At 48.4% G+C, this 21,540-nt stretch overlaps 1 protein-coding gene across 2 annotated transcripts in view; it reads left to right on the top strand.

Annotated features, from left to right (window-relative positions):
* The first annotated feature begins 1,699 nt into the window (after nt 1-1,699).
* Nucleotides 1,700-21,540, top strand: part of LOC133344189 (serine/threonine-protein kinase 3-like) — a 139,501-nt gene continuing 119,660 nt past the window's right edge. The window contains exon 1 of one of the 2 annotated variants that reach the window (XM_061554217.1): nt 1,700-2,214. In XM_061554217.1, the coding sequence (XP_061410201.1) occupies nt 2,192-2,214 (23 nt within the window). In that variant the 5' untranslated portion in view covers nt 1,700-2,191. The remainder of the gene's footprint in view (nt 2,215-21,540) is intronic. The other variant, XM_061554216.1, reaches the window with a different exon arrangement.

The raw sequence follows: 21,540 nt of genomic DNA, 5'->3' as shown, positions 1-21,540 counted from the left end.
CCACGTGACATGCGGCCTTATTCATCCACCCTTGGGAAACAACGGGACTATATAGGTCGCGTGGCTATCTTCGCTATATACCAAGGCTGTAGCCATGGAGTCAACATTGGGGGGGGGGGGGGGGGGGGACCAAATCTTCCAGGGGATCTGGGGCTTATCCTCCAGAACAAAAATCTAAATTTGAAAACTCGTTTCCTGCCATTTCCTGCCTAAAATATTACAAAAATTCACTAACACATTGCATGGACTTTTTATTTATTTTTTACAATAATGTCTAATAGTGTATTGTATTACATTGCTCTGTTTTTTTAACCTTTTCTTGTTTCATGGTATGTAATGGCAGAGATCAGGGATTCATAAAGTACAACCATAACCACAATCATATAAACAGAAATATATTTTATAGCAATATATTGGGGGGGGGGGGGACATTTTGAGCATATTTGAATATTGGGGGGGGGGGGGATAATTACGGCCTTGCTATATACACAACTGCATCGAAGTGCGCCTGCGGGAAGCTGTATACGCACGCAACCAACCGTGCAGATCGGATGTGTCGCTAACTTAAACTTGTAACGTATGGATTGCGTGCTCTTTGCGAATGATGCCAAACGGGTTCTCGTCCGAGACCAGGACTGACGTTCGTGACGAGAGGAACTAGCGTGCTCTGGCAAGCCGAACTATGTAGACGACACCGGTAATATCGCTCAAGCTGTACCAACTGGCCTCAATGTACGCACCTGTACGTTTAACTTCTTTCGCACCGTACGTAGCCATGCAATTTACTTGCTACACGCCAATCCTGGCGGAAGCGGCTCTAACTACAGAGAGAGATACATCTGTATCTGGACTCTAAGGGGCCGTCCATAAATGACGTCAAGCGATTTTGGACGATTTTTGACCCCCACCCCCCCTCGTCACACGGCGTCACAAAAAGTCAGACCCTCCCCCTCAAATATGACGTCACAAAGCTGTGCCCCTCCCCCCCAAATAAACATGCTTCAAATCGCTTTAAACTATTGTCATTGAAGTGCGTATTTAATGTGGCCCTGCACTCTGATGTTGTAGGGGAAAACATTTATTAAAGTCTATTTGATTAAGTACAACGTGTTGTCTGTATTTATTTAAAGTTGAGCATTTTGATGTGACGTCACATGTCTCAACCCCCCCCCCCCCCACTCGTCACACATCGTCACAAATGTCTGACCCCCCCCCCAGGTGCGTGACGTCATTTATGGACGGCCCCTAAGAGCATTTGGCCTACTCTTCCACGCTATCCATAAGTCGACCTGACCATCACCAAACTGTCGACGTAGCCCGTGTTGTTTAACTTGCCGAGTGGAGGTTGTAAGATACACCATTTGCCCACTGCTTGAACTGCCGCGCCTGGAGATCGAACGAAACCGGTTGTCTGCCAACCGTACCAACCACGGCGGCCACGTTGGAAGCACATCCATGCAAACAACAACAACAAAACACACAAGCGGCGTGGCTATGAATAAGCCACGGCTCTCAGTGGCAAGAAGCGGCAGCAGCAGCAACAGAAGCGGCTACGAGAGTAGGAGGCGCTTTGCAAGTCTTGGGGGGGAGGGAGGAGGAGTGTGGGGGTGGTGGTGGGGGGGGTGTACGGAGCACAGCGGAGGGAGGCAGTCGCCCCGGTAACGGGAGAACCACCAGCGAGCAGCCCCTGGTAACCGGGGAACCAAGAAACCCAAAAATAACCACGACGGATGAAACTGAAGCCACGCGTGAGCCCGGAACGCTTTTGCCATCCGCCGGGCCCCAGGGAGTTATCGCATCATTCGTGTGTCGTGGGGGGTGGGGGGGGGGGCAGAGACATCATCTATCGAGCCGGGGGGGTGGTGGGGCGTTGGCGGTGCTGATGATGGTGGCGGTGCTGATGCTGATGATGATGATCTCCGCGCGCATCGCTCTGCCGTGAAGGAGCCAGCGAGTGCGCTGCGTTGCATCGTCCGCGGAGGGAGAAGAGGAGGAGGAGGAGGAGAGAGAGGGGGGGGCGACGGAGAGATTTTCCTGTCGCCCGCCTAGCCGCTTCCCCGACGGCATGGACACAGCGTGAGAGGAGGAGGAGGCGGCGTCCACGCTGTGTTGATTCGCCGGTGTTTCCCATCGCGTCGTCTTCGCCGGCGTCCGTCCGTCGTCGTCAAAGCGAGTCTCGCTGCGACGGGCGATGGAGCGCGCGCAGCGCACGAGGTGCGCACATCCCGGACACGCAGCACGCGCGCGCACACACACGCACACACGGACAAAGGTCCCACTACCCTGTATAGCCTGCATGGACTTTTAGGGGCAAGTGCTGTTAGCGAGCACCTACCAGGGCAGGCACGGCGCGCACGAAACAACAACGGCCACCCCCGGCCGCCTTTGTCTCCCTCGTGGCCGATGTTTTGTTTATTTATCCCACGCCGCACCATGTACTCGAGGACAAAGACACGCGCAGACACACACACACACACGTGCTCCAAACCCACACACAGGCAATGTAAATCTATGACATTACTGCAGACACACACACACACGTGCTCCACACACACACAGGCAATGTCAATCTATGACATTACTGCAGACACACACACACACGTGCTCCACACCCACACACACACAGGCAATGTAAATCTATGACATTACTGCAGACACACACACACACGTGCTCCACACACACACACACAGGCAATGTCAATCTATGACATTACTGCAGACACACACACACGTGCTCCACACACACACACACGTGCTCCACACACACACACGTGCTCCACACCCACACACACACAGGCAATGTAAACATATGACATTACTGCCCACCGCTGCTGTTATTGTTCGAGCGTCAAGGTCACTCGGTCACGTGCGCGGCGCACTTGCAACGCAGCAGCAGCAGCAGCAAGCAGACAGCCTCGGTTTGTGTCGGAGTTATCATAACGCTGGGTGGGTCAGGCCTTATGGACAGCCCTCCTCCACCACCACCACCAACCTCGTTCTATAACCTCCCTCCCCTCTTCCATCATTCCCCCAGCTCTCCGCACCCCCCGCCAGCCCAATATAACCCTGCGAGAGACGCGCACAAAGGTCGCGTTCCGGCTGCTCGGTGATTCTCATCACGTGCTGTGCGCTCTCCCCGTCAGTGTTTGGGCGGCTGTCCGCGTGCTCCAGCCGCGCCTTTGGTCTATGTGTGCATATGTGCCATGGATAAGTGCCATGGACCCGAAACGTCGACTCACGTACCTATTTCCTTGTTACAGCAACAGTGTTTTACACCATTGGTACCTCATTTGGCAGTAAAAAATATGATAATTGGTTTTTTACCCTTTTATATGGAAACAAAACTGACACCTTTTTTACGAGGAGTCATGTTTGCATAGACATCTGGTCCAACCCATGTGAGACTAGGCTCTCAGGAAAGCTGTCTCGGGTGTGGACCAATCAACTTCAAGGACAGTGCATAAATTATCAGAGTTATGTTTTTTGTTTACATTATGACTGCAGGTATTGTGGTCTATGCAAACATGACTCCTTGTAAAAAAGGTGTCAGTTTTGTTGCCAGATAGAAGGGTGAAAACCCAATTAGCAACAGTGTTGTTGACGGGCGTGTTGAAGTTGTTGTTATTGTGGGCTTGTTGCACCACTGCCAACCGAATGGGGTGTACCAATGCGCTGCACAGTCCCATTTGCCAATCCACGGCTCTGACGGAGTTGTTTGACCATACTTCACCACGCCGGTCAGTGCGTGTCGCAGCAGTACACGTGGTCGCACAGGAGCGCAGTGTTACTGCACTGCCTTTTTTGGTGGACAGCGTGACGTTAGCTAACGTTGGCTGTGAGTGAGTTGTTTATCCCAAAGATCGTGTTGGTGGTGGTGATGATGATGATGGAGTGTTGTGATGCCGATGAGGGTGATAATGATGATGGATGCTCAAAATTGTCAGAATGTCAATATTTTAAAAAGAAACGCATTTGGAAGAGCGAGCTATCAATCCTACACACACACACGCAGCAGCAGCAGCAGCCCTCTGGGAACCCCCAGCGAGCACTCCAACAAAGCATTTGTACAACAGAGCCCTTTAGAACTCACACGCAGCTTCAGCACACGACGCATGACGCTTGCTCGCGTTGCAAGGACGGTCCCTCCTGATCGTTTGCTCAGCACTGAAGAGCCGCCCTCACTGGATGATTCAGTGGAACTTTGCAAAGTGCCCTTAGAGTTGGCAACGCACCAAGTGTGTCGTCGCTAGTGGCGTGCATGGGGCAACAGCGGGGACTGATGTCTGTGCCACACCGATGAGCCTCAACGAGGGCAAAACCGGTGCGCGGTTGTTTCACCGCATCCTGTTTGGGGTGGCCTCATTTATTTGTATTTTTGTATAACTCGTTCAGTTCAAGTATTTTTAAACATTTGTGTAACCAGAGTAAGAGCTCAAGAAACCAGGATAGTCTCATTTGCGAGAGTGATCCGGGTCATTAGTCTGCCAATAGGTGGTACGGTGATTGCTGCTGCATGTGATGCTAATTGAGCAATTTTGCGGTGTAAATTTTCGAATTTTTCCAAATGTGGACCCTGAGGCCAGCAACACACCGGCCTGCTCTTGTGAATGAGATCGGGTTTTTGTGTTTTTTTACACAAACACAGACGGCACGCAGTGCTCTGGTGGCGATTAACCGGGGCGGCCGCTGCATTTCAAACCGTGAACTTTTGCAAGAAGCTGCTAACGCACGACCACTGGGCCGTGTGCCATCGCCCTAGAGATGGTGACATCAATAATAATAGATCATAATAATGACGACACTGGCATAAGTTCAGCTCTTGAGATGGTGGTCTAGACAAGGCTGAGAGCATTGTCCGTGCCACAGTGGCGATCACTTAATTGTGCGAGGCATGACGGCAGCTGTGCCTTCCTGCTATCTGTGAGCAGTGCACTCCTGCGTGCATTTGTTTCAAGTCTGCACGTATCGTTCTCACGTTGTGTTGGTGTTTCACATCGCTTACAGGCAGTGTTAGATCTCAATAACTAATCTTGATTTGAAGCTTTCGTGACTGCAGGCATCCATACTCTTTGGTTCTTTCGGTAAAGTCACGGAGGTAGAAATAACATAAAATAAAACAAATCACTGTGATTTGTTTGATTTTATTTTATTTCTAACTAACTAACTTACACAATTTTTATTATTCTAGGTTTACTAGCTGTGTAGTTCTTTCTCAGAAGCGACCTGGCCACAAATGATAGCTCAACGAAGCGGCTTATCGCGTGCAAATGTACAGCAGCCAAATACCCTAAACGCGCGTTGTTGTTTCTAAATGTGGAGGAAAAAAAAACCGGAGGACCCGGAGAAAAATCCATGCGACCACGGTGAGAGAGACACGCAAACTCCAAACGTGCAGCAGGCGTCAGGGTCGGGATCGAACCCACGATCTCCTGTAAACCACCCAAGCCCCAACATCACGCCACCATGGCGCCGTCTGAAGTGCCCATAACCACACCTGCCCATAAGGAGGGTCTGTCATAAGCCAGCGATTTTACGGTGAGCTACACAATGGGTGGACACTTAAGATAGGTCGCTTTGAGTGACATCGTCAGTGGCCAGTGCTCAGTGAGGAGCACTTCCAACTCTTAACTGGAACCCAAGTGATATGTCGATAACCAAGCGTGCGTGGGTGGCACGCTTATTTTGTTTCCACTGGGCATTCGCTGCCGCTGAAATGCCCGATGCGTTTCTCGTCAGTCACGGGAAGCGATTGAATGTGTTTATTGTCGCTTGCCACGAGAGAACCGTGCTGAAAATCAGGCCTTTGTCCGTCATATAAATACAAAGATCCCCCGTGTAGCCTTAACAGACGGTAGGGGCAAGTGCTCCATCTCCTTGGTGGAAGACCTCTCGGACGCGTTCCATTCCTCGGCTGCCACTCCATCACCACTCTTGACCGCTGTCCTGTCCGAAGCCCCGCTATCCCTTCGTACCAGTTTGAATCGCATAACGAAATCATGGATCTCATGCAAAGATTTCTTGCTCGATGAAAACGAAAACTGCCGGCAAGACCTTTGTTTGGGTACATTAACATTACCGTAACTGAACACCCCCGTGTAATCTTCTTGGTTCTTTCGGTAAAGTCACGGAGAAGGGAAATAATAAAAATAAAACATAATAAAATACAATTCTCACGACGTTTCGGCCACAACGCAAGCAGCCGTTCTCAGGTGAAAAACAGGTCTGTCGGAAAGACAGCGTCATTCAGACGCGTTGTGGCCGAAACGTCGTGATAATTATTTTATGATGTTTTATTTTTTATTATTTTATTATTTCCCTTCTACGTGACTTTACCGAAAGAACCAAGAAGATGAATCCCTGCAGTCACGAAAGCTTTAAATCGAAATTTACCCGCGTGTAACCTTTGGCACCACGCACACGCGCCTGTGTCGTCACACCTGTGCCAGTTTTGGCAGCGCAGCGAACCGCGTGCCACGGCGCGATGTCTACGACGACGTGCCGAGCAGTGCCCAAAGCATGGAATTGTGGCACTTCATATGCCTTACTCTTTGGTTCTTTCGGTAAAGTCACGTATAAATATAAAATAATAAATTAAATACTAGCATACGACGTTTCGATTGCAACACAAGTAATCATCATCATCATCATCAGGTATAAATGAAATAGAAACACAAATTTAGTATACTTAGAAATGTAATGTAATACAACAGAGAGTCGGATAACATAACAGTCAACACCCTACCTGGTTGATTACGTTCTTCCTGAGAATGCTAAATTTGAGAGAGAGATAAAACACAGAACCAGAGACATATAGACAGACACATACATATAAGCAGACAGATATCACAGAGATACATAGAGAGAGACAAACATAGGCACACTAATAATATGCCTTCCTTTTTATTTTCTAATCAAATTCAAACAGCACTGTGTGCCGTTTGTAGTCGAGTCTGGGCCAGTCCCTGAAAACAAATGTCAACACATTGGATTAACGTTGTATTTGCCATTCAAAACAGGCCTCCTACAACAAAACTATTAGCGTATTTCACGTCTTTAATTGGTGGCTTAAACGGCAGTAATATGTTTTTTTCCTGGCAATGTTTGCGTGTGCGTGGGTGGCACTGCCCTGCTAAAGCCGTCGACCCGAGTTCGATACCAGCTCACCGCCAATATCAGTGACAAATATCTCAACCGGTCCTGGGCATCCCCTAGGTTGACTCTGCCGTAAAGGAGCAGCTGATTCGGTGTGTAAGCATCAGCGTTGGGGAGGCAAAGGCAGCCGGGCGTGGTACTGGCCACCCACCCCTAACAGCACTTGCCCTAACATTCTGCTGAAGACTATATGGGGGATCTTTGTCTTGATGTGTTTTAGGAATGGTGGTGTAGTGGTTAGTCGACTGCAATACGAGCCTGTCGAGTTTAGTCACCGCGGCTAACAATTAGCAAGTGGTGTCAGAACTTGTCCTGGGCCTCCCCTAGGTTGACTCGGCTGTAAATCAAACTCGCGTCGCTGGGTTCGTAGCAGAGTGAACCCACCTCCGCTGTGGCACCATCACTCCCCGACATACACCCACCATACATACAAACACACACCATACACATGCACCATACAAACACACGCCATACACATGCACCATACAACGCACCATAAATGCATCATACACATGCACCATATATGCACCCTACAAACGCACACCATACACATGCACTATACAACACACCATAAATACACCATGCAGACGCACCATACACAAACCCTTGAACGCACCCTTCAATATAGGCTCTCCTATTTGGTAAAATGACCTCCAACTTTTTTGTTTGCATTACATTTCACTTGCGAGTTTACGGTTATGTACAGCATGCGTATCTGGCGCGCTGTTTGTTGGACTTAAACAAGCTGCCTCTGGGGGGGGGGGGCGGTGGTGGCGGTGGGGGAGACTTTCCGGAAAAGTGCAAGTCAGGTGTTGCTGCACCCACGTGCTAACTATAAAACATAGGGGTGGGTGGGAGGGGAGTTTCAAAGAATGTTTCGTAGTCTCAGGAGATGGCCGCATGCTTTGCTTCGGGGCTGTAGTGTTTCACTTAGGGTTGAAAAAAATCGAAAAGGGGGAAACGGATGGAGAAAAAAGAATGACGTTGAATATTGTTGGGAGTTGTTTATTTTATTATTTCTTTTAAAAAAATAAGTTATTTGCATCGGATTGCACCACGTCTAACCACGAACCCGCAATGTGCCCTCTTCAAACAGAAAAAAATGCAGTTGGCCCAATAAATGTAAAATCACGGACCAAAAAAATATAACATTCGGAAAACATTTTATTTCTTGCCAAATGCTGTTGAGTGAGAAGAGCGATAGGACATTATTATTTTGTTAAACGTCTACGCCCATTGATTGTTTAGGCGACACCTGAGCAACATCTGACCAGCAACCGAATAAAATTTAACTATTTTATTTTTCTTCTTGGTTCTTTCGGTAAAGTCACGTAGAAGGGAAGTAATAAAATAATAAAAATTAAACATAATAAAAATAATTCTCACGACGTTTCGGCCACAACGCAAGCAGCCGTCCTCAGGTGAAGAATGCTGCTTGCGTTGTGGCCGAAACGTCGTGAGAATTATTTTATTATGTTTTATTTTAATTATTTTATTACTTCCCTTCTACGTGACTTTACCGAAATAACCAAGAAGATGGATCCCTGCAGTCACGAAAGCTTTAAATCGAAATTTATTTGATTTTTATCGGGAAAAAGCCCGCCTGAGCTATTAGCTGGCCACATATGGTGGCTACATGGCGACTCAAGTGGCTTCCGTTTGCTTCATACGTAGGAATTTATAGCAGCACTCAACAAAACCGAAACGCATGTTTTCGAAATGCGGAGGGCAAAACCGGAGGACGCGACGAAAAATCCACGCGACCACCACAATGCACTCGACAAATGCTGTTCTTTGGGTCTTTCGGTAAAGCCACGTAGATAGAAAAAATAAAATACAAATAATAACAATATCGTCATCCTCTTGTTTCACCTGATGACAATTGCTTGTGTTGCGATCAAAACGTCGAGATATTGTACAAATATTGATGTTCACTATTCTTTAATTTAAATCTACAATCATGTTGGGTCAGGCAAGTGGGCAGGGGTAGAGGGATACTCGGTTGAAAGAACATTCAACGAGGGGGTCACAGTCGCCCAAACAGGTTGAGCACCACTGGCTTAATCCCCCCCCCCTCCCACTTCGCGCAAGAAGAACGCAGAAGTGTGGTCACCACATCTACGCCTCTACATAAGGAACGAAACAGGTGGACTTCTCCACAAATCCGGCTGTCGCCTGATGAAGCTAGTTGAAATTACTGACGAAACGTCGTACTCGGATTGTAAATGTTGTGGCTTGGCTCTCCAACACACCGGTGATGCTGTACTAGTATACTACACTATACACTACACTATACACTACTATACACTACACTATACACTACTATACACTATACACTACTATACACTACACTATACACTACACTATACACTACACACTAGTGCTGTACTAGTGACGAATTGGCCACGTTCTGTTTACGTGACAACCCTTACTAGTTGGCTGTGTCGGGTGGTGGCGGGTTTTAACGACACATTTATATATTTACGCGATTTAACCCAAAAACCTCTATTATGGATGATATTGGTCGCGAAAGCCTACGTGTAAAACTAAGATTGACAAAGAGTTTGAGTTTAGCCAGTTGCCCGGCTATAGATATACGTATGTTGAACTCTTTCTCACCGCAAGCAGCCAAGGTGCGGGATATCACAGGAGATCTGTGGTGCTGGGCACAGCAGCAACACACGAGGGGTGATTCGCAGTACCTCTAAATCAGAAACGTAATAAAAACACAATATCGAGAAAAATAATTCTGTTGGGTTAAATCGCGGACATATCTGTCGTTAATTTAGTCAGGTTTGTCACGTCAACAAAAGGTGCCAATTAGTTTCTACCTCGGCAGACCGGCGTGTTGAAGAATAAACCCACGACATTTACAATTCCAGTAGGATGTCGGGTGGTGACGAGTTTAACGACACATTTATATCTACGCGATCTAACCCAAAAAACTAAAAAAACTCTATCGTTGATAATATTGGTCGCGGAAGTCTACCTACGTGTTCGTTCAATATCGAGCTTCGTCAAGAAATAAACCGGAGACCCAATGCCTAAGTGGCAACGTGGGTTTCATTTGTGCCTTCGAGACGAAAAGCCAGCACGTGGGCGAGGTGGCGGGGTGAGGGTTAGCGTCCCATCGGAGGACGCGCAGTGTTGTGATGAAGTCACCGCACCCCAGGGCACGGCATTATCACAAACCCCGATGACCTTTGCACCCTGCGCTGTGGAGATATCTTCACAGGATGGGGGAGCAGGGGGGGGGGGCGAGGAGGTGGTGGCGGTAGGGAGTGGGGAGTCGCGTCGACCACAACAGAGGACGCAGGTTTTCCGACACTCGCTAAGGGCAACAAAGATCCCCGTGTAGCCTTGAGAGACTTCTGGGGAAAGTGCTGTGAGCGAGTAGTGCCGATGCAGGCCGGGATGGCACACGCTGGGGGGCGGGGTAGTGGGTGGCCAGCACCGGGTACCCATTTGAGGCTGAGCCCACCTAGGGGAGGCCCAGGACCACTTCAGATATTCGTCACTGGTTAGCGCAGCGATAACCGCGACGACACCTGCCGCTCCCCACTAAGGGCTACAAAGACAAAGATCCCCCGTGTAGCCTGTAACAGACTAACGCGTAGGCATTCGTGACAAGTATTATTCATAATAAAGGTATTTGGGTTAGATCGCGTTATTATAATCGCCCGAAGATGCTGGATGTAATTTCCAGCGAAACGTCGTACTACTCAAATTCGAAATGTCGTGGATGCACTCTTCAAACACACCGGTGGGCTGAAGAAGTAACTAATTGGCGTTTTGTTAGCGTGACACATTTTTTTACTGATTGGCCGTGTCGGGTCGTGGAGGGTTGCGACACATTTATAAATAACGCGATCTAACACAAATAACCGTTATTATTATAGCTGTAACAGACTGCTGGGGGACAAGTGCTGTTCCAGAGTAGCACCTATGAAGGCCGGCACGGCACACGAGCGGGTGGGGTGGCCAGCACCACGCCCGACATCAGCAACCCGGCCTCCTCTGGCGTGCTTTCTCCTTCCAGCCCATTGCGCGCTGACGCATTATCATCATCATCAGCAGCAGCAAGAGAAAGCGCAGTAAAGTGCAACAGACACAGACACACACAGACACATTCGCGTGTGTGCGCGCGTACGTCTATGTGTGTGCGCTATCTCGAATGCGCAGGAAATGACCGTACTGTGGCCGTCGTTTCCATGGCCGTGGTACAAACCAACAAACACACAGCCCCCGCGCTTTCATGGCACCGAGTCCAAAGGCTTCAACTCATCCGCGCTCTCAACACACAAACACATCTTTGGTCACAGCATCAGGTTCACCGATCACTTCAGCTACCTCGGTGTCATCCTTGATTCAACTTCATCCTTCGACCGCCAAACCAATCTAATCATCAGTTCCTGTAATTTTCACCTGAAGGCTCTCAGACACCTACGTCCTCTCATCTCCACTGACACTGCCAACACATTGGCATGTGGCATAGTTGGGTCTTCGTCCTAGTCGGTCCTCCTCTGGAAACCTCAAAATCTTCAAAGACTTCAAAACAACCTGGCACGCGTCGTCATTGGCCGCACTCATCCCCGGCTCGACTCACTTGCCTCTCTCTCCGTGCCCTCAACTTGCTACCCATTGCCAGTAGGGTCACATACAAGATTGCCTGCCTCTGCTATCGTGCCTTCACTATTGACGACTTGCAGTCCAGCACACGGCAGATGCCTGCGCAGTGCGACTCAGGACCAAGATCCAGGACGGTCACGACTAAGCGCCGATCCTCGGTGGCTGCCCCAAACAGTCTGGGATGCAATCCATCCCCTCTGCACATTCGCAGCATCACTGCAATCGTCACCTTCAAGAGACACTTAAAAACTCACCTCTACAGCCACGCTTTCGAGTGACTCTAAGCTTGGCTCTGCGCCTCTGAGTTGCGGCCGTTACGTCCACAAATGTGCGCGCATTACAAATTGCATTGTTATTATGGCTCTGCCTATTTTTTTGGTTTTATTCGGTAAAAAACAACCGCTAAACATTTCAAGGGCCGCAATGCAACGTGAATGCAGAGAACAGAGGTCCTTCATATGTAAGGTCACAAAACAGTACTGAATGAGCCACAGGTTGCCGACAGGGGACATCCATGGTAAACTGTATTTCCATGGTAAACTGGACTTCCATGGTAAACTGGACTCCCACGGTGAACTGGACTCGCATGGTGAACTGAACTCCCATGATAAACGGGACTTCCATGGTTAACTGGACTTCCATGATAGATTGGATTTCCATTGTGAACTAGACTCCCATGGTGAACTGGACTCCCATGGTGAATTGGATTTCCATGGTTAACTGGACTTCCATGGTGAATTGAACTCCCATGGTCAGGGGTAGGCAACCAACAGAACGAGAAGAGACATTTTTTTGGAATTCGGCAAAAAAATCTCACTCTTGTAAGGGCCGCAATGCAACGTTAATACGCGATGGTGGTCCCTTAATCAAAAAACGTCACGAAGCAGTTCCATAGAGAGAGCCGCGTGCTACTCCAGAGACGGGGGTTGCTGACCCCCATGCACGATGCGCTTATGGGGAACACTTAAGATTAAAATATGAGCAGTACTCCATTCTATCTCCACACCTAAATCAATACATGTGTAGTGACTGACTCAGAGACACTAGGAGCAGGAGGCACTCTATTAACAGCTTTCACAGTCCACACAAAGCAACTACAGCTCCCAGTCAGGACAGCTGGCAGGCTGCCTGACTGACGACGCCGAGAAGACACAGACGGAGACTCCAGCAGCACGACGAGGGGATCCCGCTCCAGGCGACAGCCCCGAGCTCCCGCTCGGGGTCCCCTTTTATCCTCCCAGCGTGGCCTCGCTCCGCCCTGGCCACGCCCCCCTTTTTAGAACCTACTAGCGGGTTCCCGGGCTTCCCCCACGTGACCCCTCTGTAACCTTTCCCCTACAACCCTCTCTCTGGTGTATCACGTGACCTGCTGACAGACAGGGCTGCTGTAACTGTAGATCCCCTTCTCTGCCAGCAACCAGCGCTATGCTACGTAGTGACCAATTCCATATCACTACATATATTTTAGCCCATCAGCCTACTTTCCAGACCAATATTACCAAGCAGCATTTGGTTTAAGTGAGCACACTCTGGATGGGTCTCGATCTTCTGGGTCCCATCAGCAGAGACGGTCTTGCTAAACGAATGCTGCTAGATTAGCGGATGTCGAGTAGCGTAGCGAGTGTGGGGGCAGGGGGTGCCTTGGCCCCCGTCTGGTGACAAAAGCTACAAGTTGGGGCCTCCTTGACAACCACCATGACATTTGTTTTCAACAGCGTGAAAATTCTTTAATTTACGTTCCACGTTGCATTTTAATTTCATTAGAGCAGTGATGTAATATTGCAAAGAGGGCACTACGGAGCGGTAGCGGCTACGTTTTCCGAAGACGGAACGCCCCTACAGCGTCAAATATTCGAGGCTGTGAGCGTAACGATGATGTGATTAGGCGAGTAGAGCCGCGGTGTATAATAGCCTGGGTGCCACTGTGCGAGACAACTCAAATATTGGGGCCCCACCTGACGAATTGCCGAAACCCCCTAAGCTGATAGTGTCGTGATTACGCCACAGCGCTGCCTGCCGCCTGGCTCGTGTGGCCTGTGTCGCTCCGTGGCAGGCAAAGGGGTGCGAACCAGTACAGGGGAGATGTGAGGCTACCGCCAACCCAGCCGGTTGCTCCGTTCGCTTCAATCCAGTGGAGGTACGAGGCGTAAGCTAATTAAGTACATATTTACGGCCCAAAGTAGCTCAAGACCTTTCCTGGATTCGTGAATGAGAGATAGACGTTCTCCAAAAATCTGATCGAATTCGGACCAGAATGAACATGGGAAGCTCATAATTCTAATAACACTGCAACATTTTAACTGGGTGGAGTTTTGTTTATCACGACTGGCAAATGCAGGCCCAAAATGCTCACCGTCCAGCAACAAACAACACTATCAAAGTTGTAATAGACAGGAGTTAATCCGTTTTCTTGAATCGAGCAAAGGCTTGTCGTGCGAACTTGGGTGAGAGAGGCGACGATGGGAGGGGATTCCAAAGTCGACCAGCGCGAGCGAAGCAGCAGAGGTCTTGATCTTGATTTGAAGCTTTCGTGACTGCAGGAATCCATAACCTTTGGTTCTTTCGGTAAAGTCACGTGGGTGTAAAATAAAATAAATCACGACGTTTAGGGCGCAACACAAGCATCCGTCATCAGGTGTGAAAGCATGGTCTGCTGCTGAGGCAGACTGTTTTAAAAGGTTTGAAATGGGTGTAGCCCAAGGGTCATAAAGAAGTGACCGGGGCTAGCGATGTTAATGTGAGAAATTAGCACGTAACTGTAAGATAGGAGGAGAGCGGCCTCCTCGACGAGGTCTTGTGACCTGCAGCGTGGTGGTTGAACTCGGTGTCGGAGTCCAGTCGACCTGGTAGACCAAGTCCTCGGCGTGCGTGGAGGAATCAACGTTTGAAACTCACAGGAACAGCAAACCACGGGAGTAGCCAGAGCAGAGTGACAAGGGGAGGCGACTCCCTAATATAGGTTTTGTGTGGGGGGTTGATTCGCGTAAATACAAATGCGTCGTAAAACCAGCCAGCACCCGACACAGCAAATTAGCGGGGTTTTTCCGTTAAACAAAACGTGGCAATTAGTTAGCTAGTCCAGGCACACCGGTAGTGTTGGAGAAGTCAACACGCGACATTAACAATTCGAGCACGACGTTTCGCCGGTAATTACATCGAGCTTTCGCCTGATGGGACTGATTGTAATTACGGGCGAAACGTCGCACTCGAATCGTAAATGTTGTGGGCGTACTGTCCAACACACCGGTGGTGCTGTGCTAGTCACGAATTGGCCACGTTCTGTTTACGCGACAACCCTGACTAGTTGGCTGGCGGCAGGTTTAATGACGCATTCATATTTACGCGATTTAACCCAAAAAAAACCTATTATGGATATCTGTCGTGAAAGCCTAACTACTACTACTGCTACGTGTTAAAATGGAGAGCCAGTAATTCCCGGCACCTCTGGTGAGCACCGTTGGCTATTGGGGTGCCCCAATGGGTTGGCACCGCCACCACTAAACTCCCTCCGCCCCCCGCCCCCTCCAGCCACTCGCAACGGCTTGGACTTTCTTCCTCCTCATCCACCAACCCTCGACCAAGAAAATGAAATTTCACGCCACGGGCGAGTGACGGTGGCCCTCCGTAACGAGCTGCGAATATTAAAAAAAAAATTGGATCACGTGACCAGGGTTAGGCTACCGCGTCGAGATGTCGATGCTGGTGCCGCTCGCATGAAAAGGTTCCCTCTGTGGCGGGGCCGTTGTTTGGTTTACACTTGTGCCAAAAAAACTTACATTTTTCCACACTTTCAAATCAGTTTGGTGTTTGTAAACATTTGACGAAAAGGTTTCCTTAGAAAAGAAAAAGGCTCAATGTTGTGTTAATGTCGCAAAGAAATGTTTTTTTTTGCACGTCATGCCCAATTACACGCATGCTTGTGTTTAATATGTCACTCGCAAAAACGCCGATAGTTTATTTTCTCTCTCGAGAATTTTCCCCTTGTTGTGCTGTTGGAATGTATAGCCTCGTAGGCTCAGCGTATTGTACACTAACGAACCACACATTAGAAATGTATATTCAGTGGTGAATACGCACGCCATATGTTCACACACACAGACACGAGTGTAGCTTATACACGCACGCATTTTCGTATGCATTGTGCGTACCATCTACGCTTTGTGCAACACCTTACAATGCGCTTGTATTCAGATAATTAAGCATGTGGGCATGTTGAAATTCGTTCGCACCGTATGTATCGAACCACGCGAATCGGAGGTGCGGGATTATACGTGCATATTCCCGTATGGTCCGAAAGAAGTGGACCATTGGCCCACGTCTGGCCATGGCTAACGTCAGTGGCAGGCGATATGTAAACTCATCCTGCCCACCCATAACTCACCAACTCAATTCCCACCCCACCACCCACCCCACCCCACCCATCCTACGTCTGACACAGAATTGGTGGTGGGTTTCGTCCAGGAGTAGATTGGCAATGGGCTGCAAATTAAAAAAAACGTATCATTAGTGCAGCGTTCATGATTAATTATGAAACCTTAACTAGGTCGATAATGTTTAGGCTGTCGCGACCAACACAGCCAATTAGTAAGGTAATTACCGGCGAAGCATTGTACTTGAATTGTAAATGTTGTGGGTTTACTCTCCAACACACCGGAGTGCTGAACTAGTAACGAATTGGCATTTTTTGTTTATGTGAGTAACCTTACTCATTGGCTGTGTCGGGTGGTGGTGGGTTTTACGACACTGATATTCACGCGATCCAACCCAAAAACCTCTATTGTGGAGTTTTATCGAAAACATACACGGTATTTGTCCCAGGAAAACACGTAAAAAGTGACTTAATTCATGCAAAGTAAAATGCATGGGGCTGCTTTGTGGGTTGAGAGCGAGAGGGCATCATAAAGACACCTGGAATGTTTTCTTTTAGGAAAATCACTCCATCAATGAGCGCCTGCTCGAAAACAAACACAAACTTCCAATACAAATAGTGCTGATTGCGGCGCTCTGTAGCGCAAGGGAACAGCCCGTTTCCATCAACTTCAAAACCACTGCCGCGCCGTGTTTCATTAATATTATTACTGCAACTGCTCATCATCGTCATCGCCTTCGTCATCTGGTTAACATAAAGAAGCAGATTTTTCTCATTTGCGTTGCCAAGTTTTTCCTCGCGGCAGTTTGGCCTCGTCTCAAGAGTTTGAATTTTTACTCTCTTCTGAGATTTGGTGCGGCCGCTATTCTCTCTCTCTACGCGATGACCACCACCACCACCACGTGACTTTTCTTTCGTGTTGTGCGCGGTGCATTTAGCGCCACAGCGCGTGGATTTATTGCGTTTATTTGTTTTGCTGGTGACTGTGTATTTCATATCGGAATCGCCTCCAGTGCTGTTGCTGCTGGCGGCAATAAAAGTTGTTTAAAAGTCTATATATTTAAAAGCGGGGGAGCGTCCACAGGTGCCGTTTGGTAAGAGCTGTTGTGTTTCTCAAGATTCTTGGGAGTTGTAGAACTGCATCTCTCCCCGCCCCCGTCCACCCGCCCAGCAGCCGCTATCGTGGTTGCTGGTGACCTCACCGTTTCTGAAGTCGACTTAATATCCACAATCACTTCTGACGGAGCTATCTTCACGGACAAACAAACACGCGCGGGGCTAATGGACCAAATGTTTACGCCTCTTGGCAGTGCGCGGCCCGGAGAAAGTCATCGCGAGTGTCTTGCGAGCACCGGCGAACTTGCCCGCTTCCAGTCGGCGTAGGCGACGCGCCGTTTCTCTGGGAATTATTGTATTATTACTGAATTATTATTATTACTGAATTATTAGTATTACTGGTAGGTTCAAGAAGAGTAAATTTTTGTTCGAAGTCGGTATATATATAAAAATACAACAAAAACTCAAGATTTCAAGAACAAGCTCGCGGCGAATAACGTCACCAGGCAGTGTCTGAAAGAGCCGCAGGTTTTCCGACCCCTGATCTAGAATAGTTCCAGCTTCTTCAGCTACTCGCTAACAGCACTTGCCCCAACAGTCAGTTAAGGGCTACACGGGCGACCTTTGTCTTTGCCTGGCCCGCCGTGCGCGTCTCTGTGAGTGGAACGGTCCCGCAAACTGAGCCGGCTGTGAGCCAGACGGGCGACTGCCTGCCGCTGGTAACTCGTGAATCTGCCACTGAACCCGACACCCGCACGCACGCGCTGAGCTGCACGTGGGTGACCTGGACGGGGCAAATGTATTGCGGGGCGGGAGGCAGCAGTAAGTCAGGTCGGACAATTACGCGTAATGGAACGGACGATTCATTAAATCAAAGGACTGCGATGCGAGTTTGCAAAAGGGGTGATATTTTATCGGGCGCGTCCGTGTGCGTATTATGCATTTTCGAAACGGACGTTGGTAACGCATATTGCTATATTTTATCATTATGGAAAGTGTTGAACGATCTTACAAGTATAATTTAAAGTACTTATTTTTATAGCAAGTGTAAAGTAAAACTTTAAACGTGGTAATACACGCGTATGAATTCATTATTTAAAAAGAGACTTTATTATTATTATAAAAATGTTCAGACCTTCGTGACAGGATGACAGCTTGACCACGCTGTCGGTTGCGGGGGGTATTTTTAGCCGTACTTCGCCACTCTGGTCAACGCAGATTGGTGAGTGGGATTTGGCCCAAGGCTCAGTGCAGACGTCACTGGCCACCGCTGCCCGTTGGGACCGAGCGTCAAAGTCAGGCCACTGGGTTCCTGACACGGAGCGCTAACAAAGGCAGGATCGCGCCCCTAGCGATAATCTACACCACGTTTATAATGTAGCAAGCCGGTTTAATTTAATGACAAGAATTATAAATCACTACCCATTGTCAACCCACTGTTGGATGTAAGGCCTCTCTCTCCACGCCGTATTGATCGTGGGGCTTGTTTTGACCAATTGTAATCGATTAAAACAATTGATCCATGTTACCTTGATCGTCCACGGTGGCTAGGAGATGTTAACTACCTCGCCTGGTCTACAGGAGGTCGTGGGTTCGATCCCGACCCTGACGTCCTGCTGTATATTTGGAGTTTCCATGTCTTTCTTCCCGTGGTCGCGTGGATTTTTCTCCGGGTCCTCCGGTTTTTCTCTCCACGTGTAGAATCAACGTGCATTTAGAGTATATGGCTGCTATAAATTTCCAAGTAATAAGCCATTTCGTTGAGCTATCATTTGTGGTCAGGTAGCTTCTGAAAAAGAGCTGTATAGTTCGTGAGACTTACCTGGTAAAATAAAAAAACAAGCTTAGTTTACCTTGTAAGGTTCCACCAGCCATGTGTAATCAGATTGGCATTAAAATAAAAAAACTAAACTTTTTTTATCACCATGGCACTTGTGCCATGCTACGTGCACAAATACAAATTTCCGCCTATAGCCTTAACAGATTGTTGGGGCAAGTGCTGTTCGCAAGAGGGGGTGGGTGGCCAGCACCACGCCCGGCCATCTTTGTCTCCCTAGTGCCGATATTTGCACATCCACACTAGGTACTCACTTTGAGGCTGAGTCGACCTCGGGGAGGCCCAGGACCGGTTCATTTAATCGTCACCAATGTTGACCATGAGCGGGAATCGAACTCGGGTGGCCGGGTTCGTAGCGCGGCGTAGCGCTCACCGCAGCAACTACCCCCCCCCCCCCCAATCTGCGCACGGTCTTACAATTAGGAAGAAGAATATGGTTGTTTAACAAACAAACAAAAAACTACACGAAACGGTGGTCCCTAAAAACGTAACGGAATTACGGGGAGTTAAACTTGCGGCCGGGGAGGGAGCCGCGTTGCAACCGCTAACAGCTGGGGGGCCACGGAGCCCCCCGCCCCACCCTCCCCCCAAGTCGGCAACAACTAGAGGCAACATCTGGGCAATACGATACAAAAAAGCCCGCCCGGACAGAGAGGCCCGGCACACGCCGTGATCCCACAATGCAGCAGCAGCAGCGGCGGCGGCGGCGGTGGTGGCCCAGCTGAATAAACACGCGCGCAGAAAAATATCGCATCAAATTATCTTCGCGGAGCAGAGGCGATTGTGACATAATTGGGCTCGTTCAAGCCTCGGCGTGCGCGCGCGTGTGTGTGTGTAATATATGCCGCTCGTGGCCTGCACACACATTCCCTTTTGTTACGAAAAAAATGAGAAACATCAGGTAAACCCGATTTGATGTGCAATTTGAGGTATTTTCGACGGCATCATTAAAGTGTACTATGGAAAGAATGAAAGAGAAAAAAAGTTCATAAAGCTCAGTATTATGTGAAATTTTAGAAACGCATGTGCGAGCATGTGCGCGTGTATTTATAGCAGAAGAAAGTGGGGTTAGCACACTTCACTATGAACTCCGTTACCTGAGTTCGATTCCGGCTCCCGGCCAACACCAGTGACGATCATCTGAAACGGTTCGTGGCCTCCCCTATGTCTACTCAACCTCGAATGAGTAGCTCGGTGCGGTGAGTAAACATCGCCACTAGGGAGACGAAGGCGGCCAGGAGTGTGTATTTCTAGCAGGAGAAAGTGTGGTTAGCACACTGCGCTATGAACCCGGCGACCTGAGTTCAATACCCTCACCACATCGGCAGATGGTCATGGGCCCCATCTCACCAAAGGGGGAAAAATGTGTTTAGAAATAAGTTTAGAAATAAGATCTCTACACATTCTTAACGCACGATGATCTCAAATCCACTTTTTCAAAAGCGCCTTATATTTGCAACCCGCACTGACGAACGCGGTGAAGTATGGTGAAGCCACCTCACATGAACGACACTGTGTGGAGTGACCTTTATCCAGCAATAGATTGCATCACTTTTTTGTATTCTTCTAACACTCCAGCAGAGGACTTTGTAAGTAAGCAAACTCTGGGCCAGTTTAGATCTTTTCGGTTTTCAGTCAGGCTTGCTAAACACTTGCCACTGGGTTGCCAGATGTAGTGCACACGTATTGTTGTAGAACATTGTGGGTGAAATCAAATATAAGCGCAACTCCATTCTGCCTCTCCACATATACAAAGAACGCGTGGTGACCATTGGAACCTCCTTTGCCAGTAGCAAAATGTGATAATTGTCTTTTTACCCTTTTATCTGGCAACAAAACTGAGACCATGTGAGACTAGGCTCTAAGGAAAGCTGTCACGGGTGTGGACCAATCAATTTCAAGGACAATGCATACATTATCAGAGTTGTGTTTTTTGTTTGCATTCCGACTGTGGGTATTGTGGTCAATGCAAACGCGACTCCTTGTAAAAAAGGTGTCAGTTTTGTTGCCAGATAAAAGGGTAAAAAAACAACGATCATATTACGCGTGGTGAGTTTGTATTTAAAACATTGAGCAAATTAATTGGTGATTTTCTGCGTTGGTACAAGCACAATGAACAATAAACCCGTCATCGATATCAATAACGTTGCCTTAAAGTAAAAATATATAATAAGCAACATATCGGGCAATCATTCTTCAATGGCCTTGTTAAGTGCTATGAAGCAAGAGACCATTGCCCGAAACGTCACCTATTATATATATATTTATTTTATGGCAGTGTTGTTGACAAATGCGTTGAGTTAAATTCTTTTAATACATATTTATCAAAAACAATAGATCAGGATAGCTTCGTGAGCCCAGCGGAGGTTCGACAAGGCCGGTATTGAACCCAATTAAACAATTAAACAATATCATGGCGGAATGTGGCACTTGCTGGAACACGTTGATTGAAGTCTGCATTGCGAATAATGTCTGGGAACGTCTGCAGGTGCTTGCC

The sequence above is a fragment of the Lethenteron reissneri genome, chromosome 19 (assembly GCF_015708825.2).
Source record: "Lethenteron reissneri isolate LAM-NWPU_2019-01 chromosome 19, ASM1570882v1, whole genome shotgun sequence".
Classification (NCBI taxonomy): domain Eukaryota; kingdom Metazoa; phylum Chordata; class Hyperoartia; order Petromyzontiformes; family Petromyzontidae; genus Lethenteron; species Lethenteron reissneri.
The sequence above is the reverse complement of the archived record's forward strand: the minus strand, read 5'-3'. Positions and strand labels throughout refer to the sequence as shown.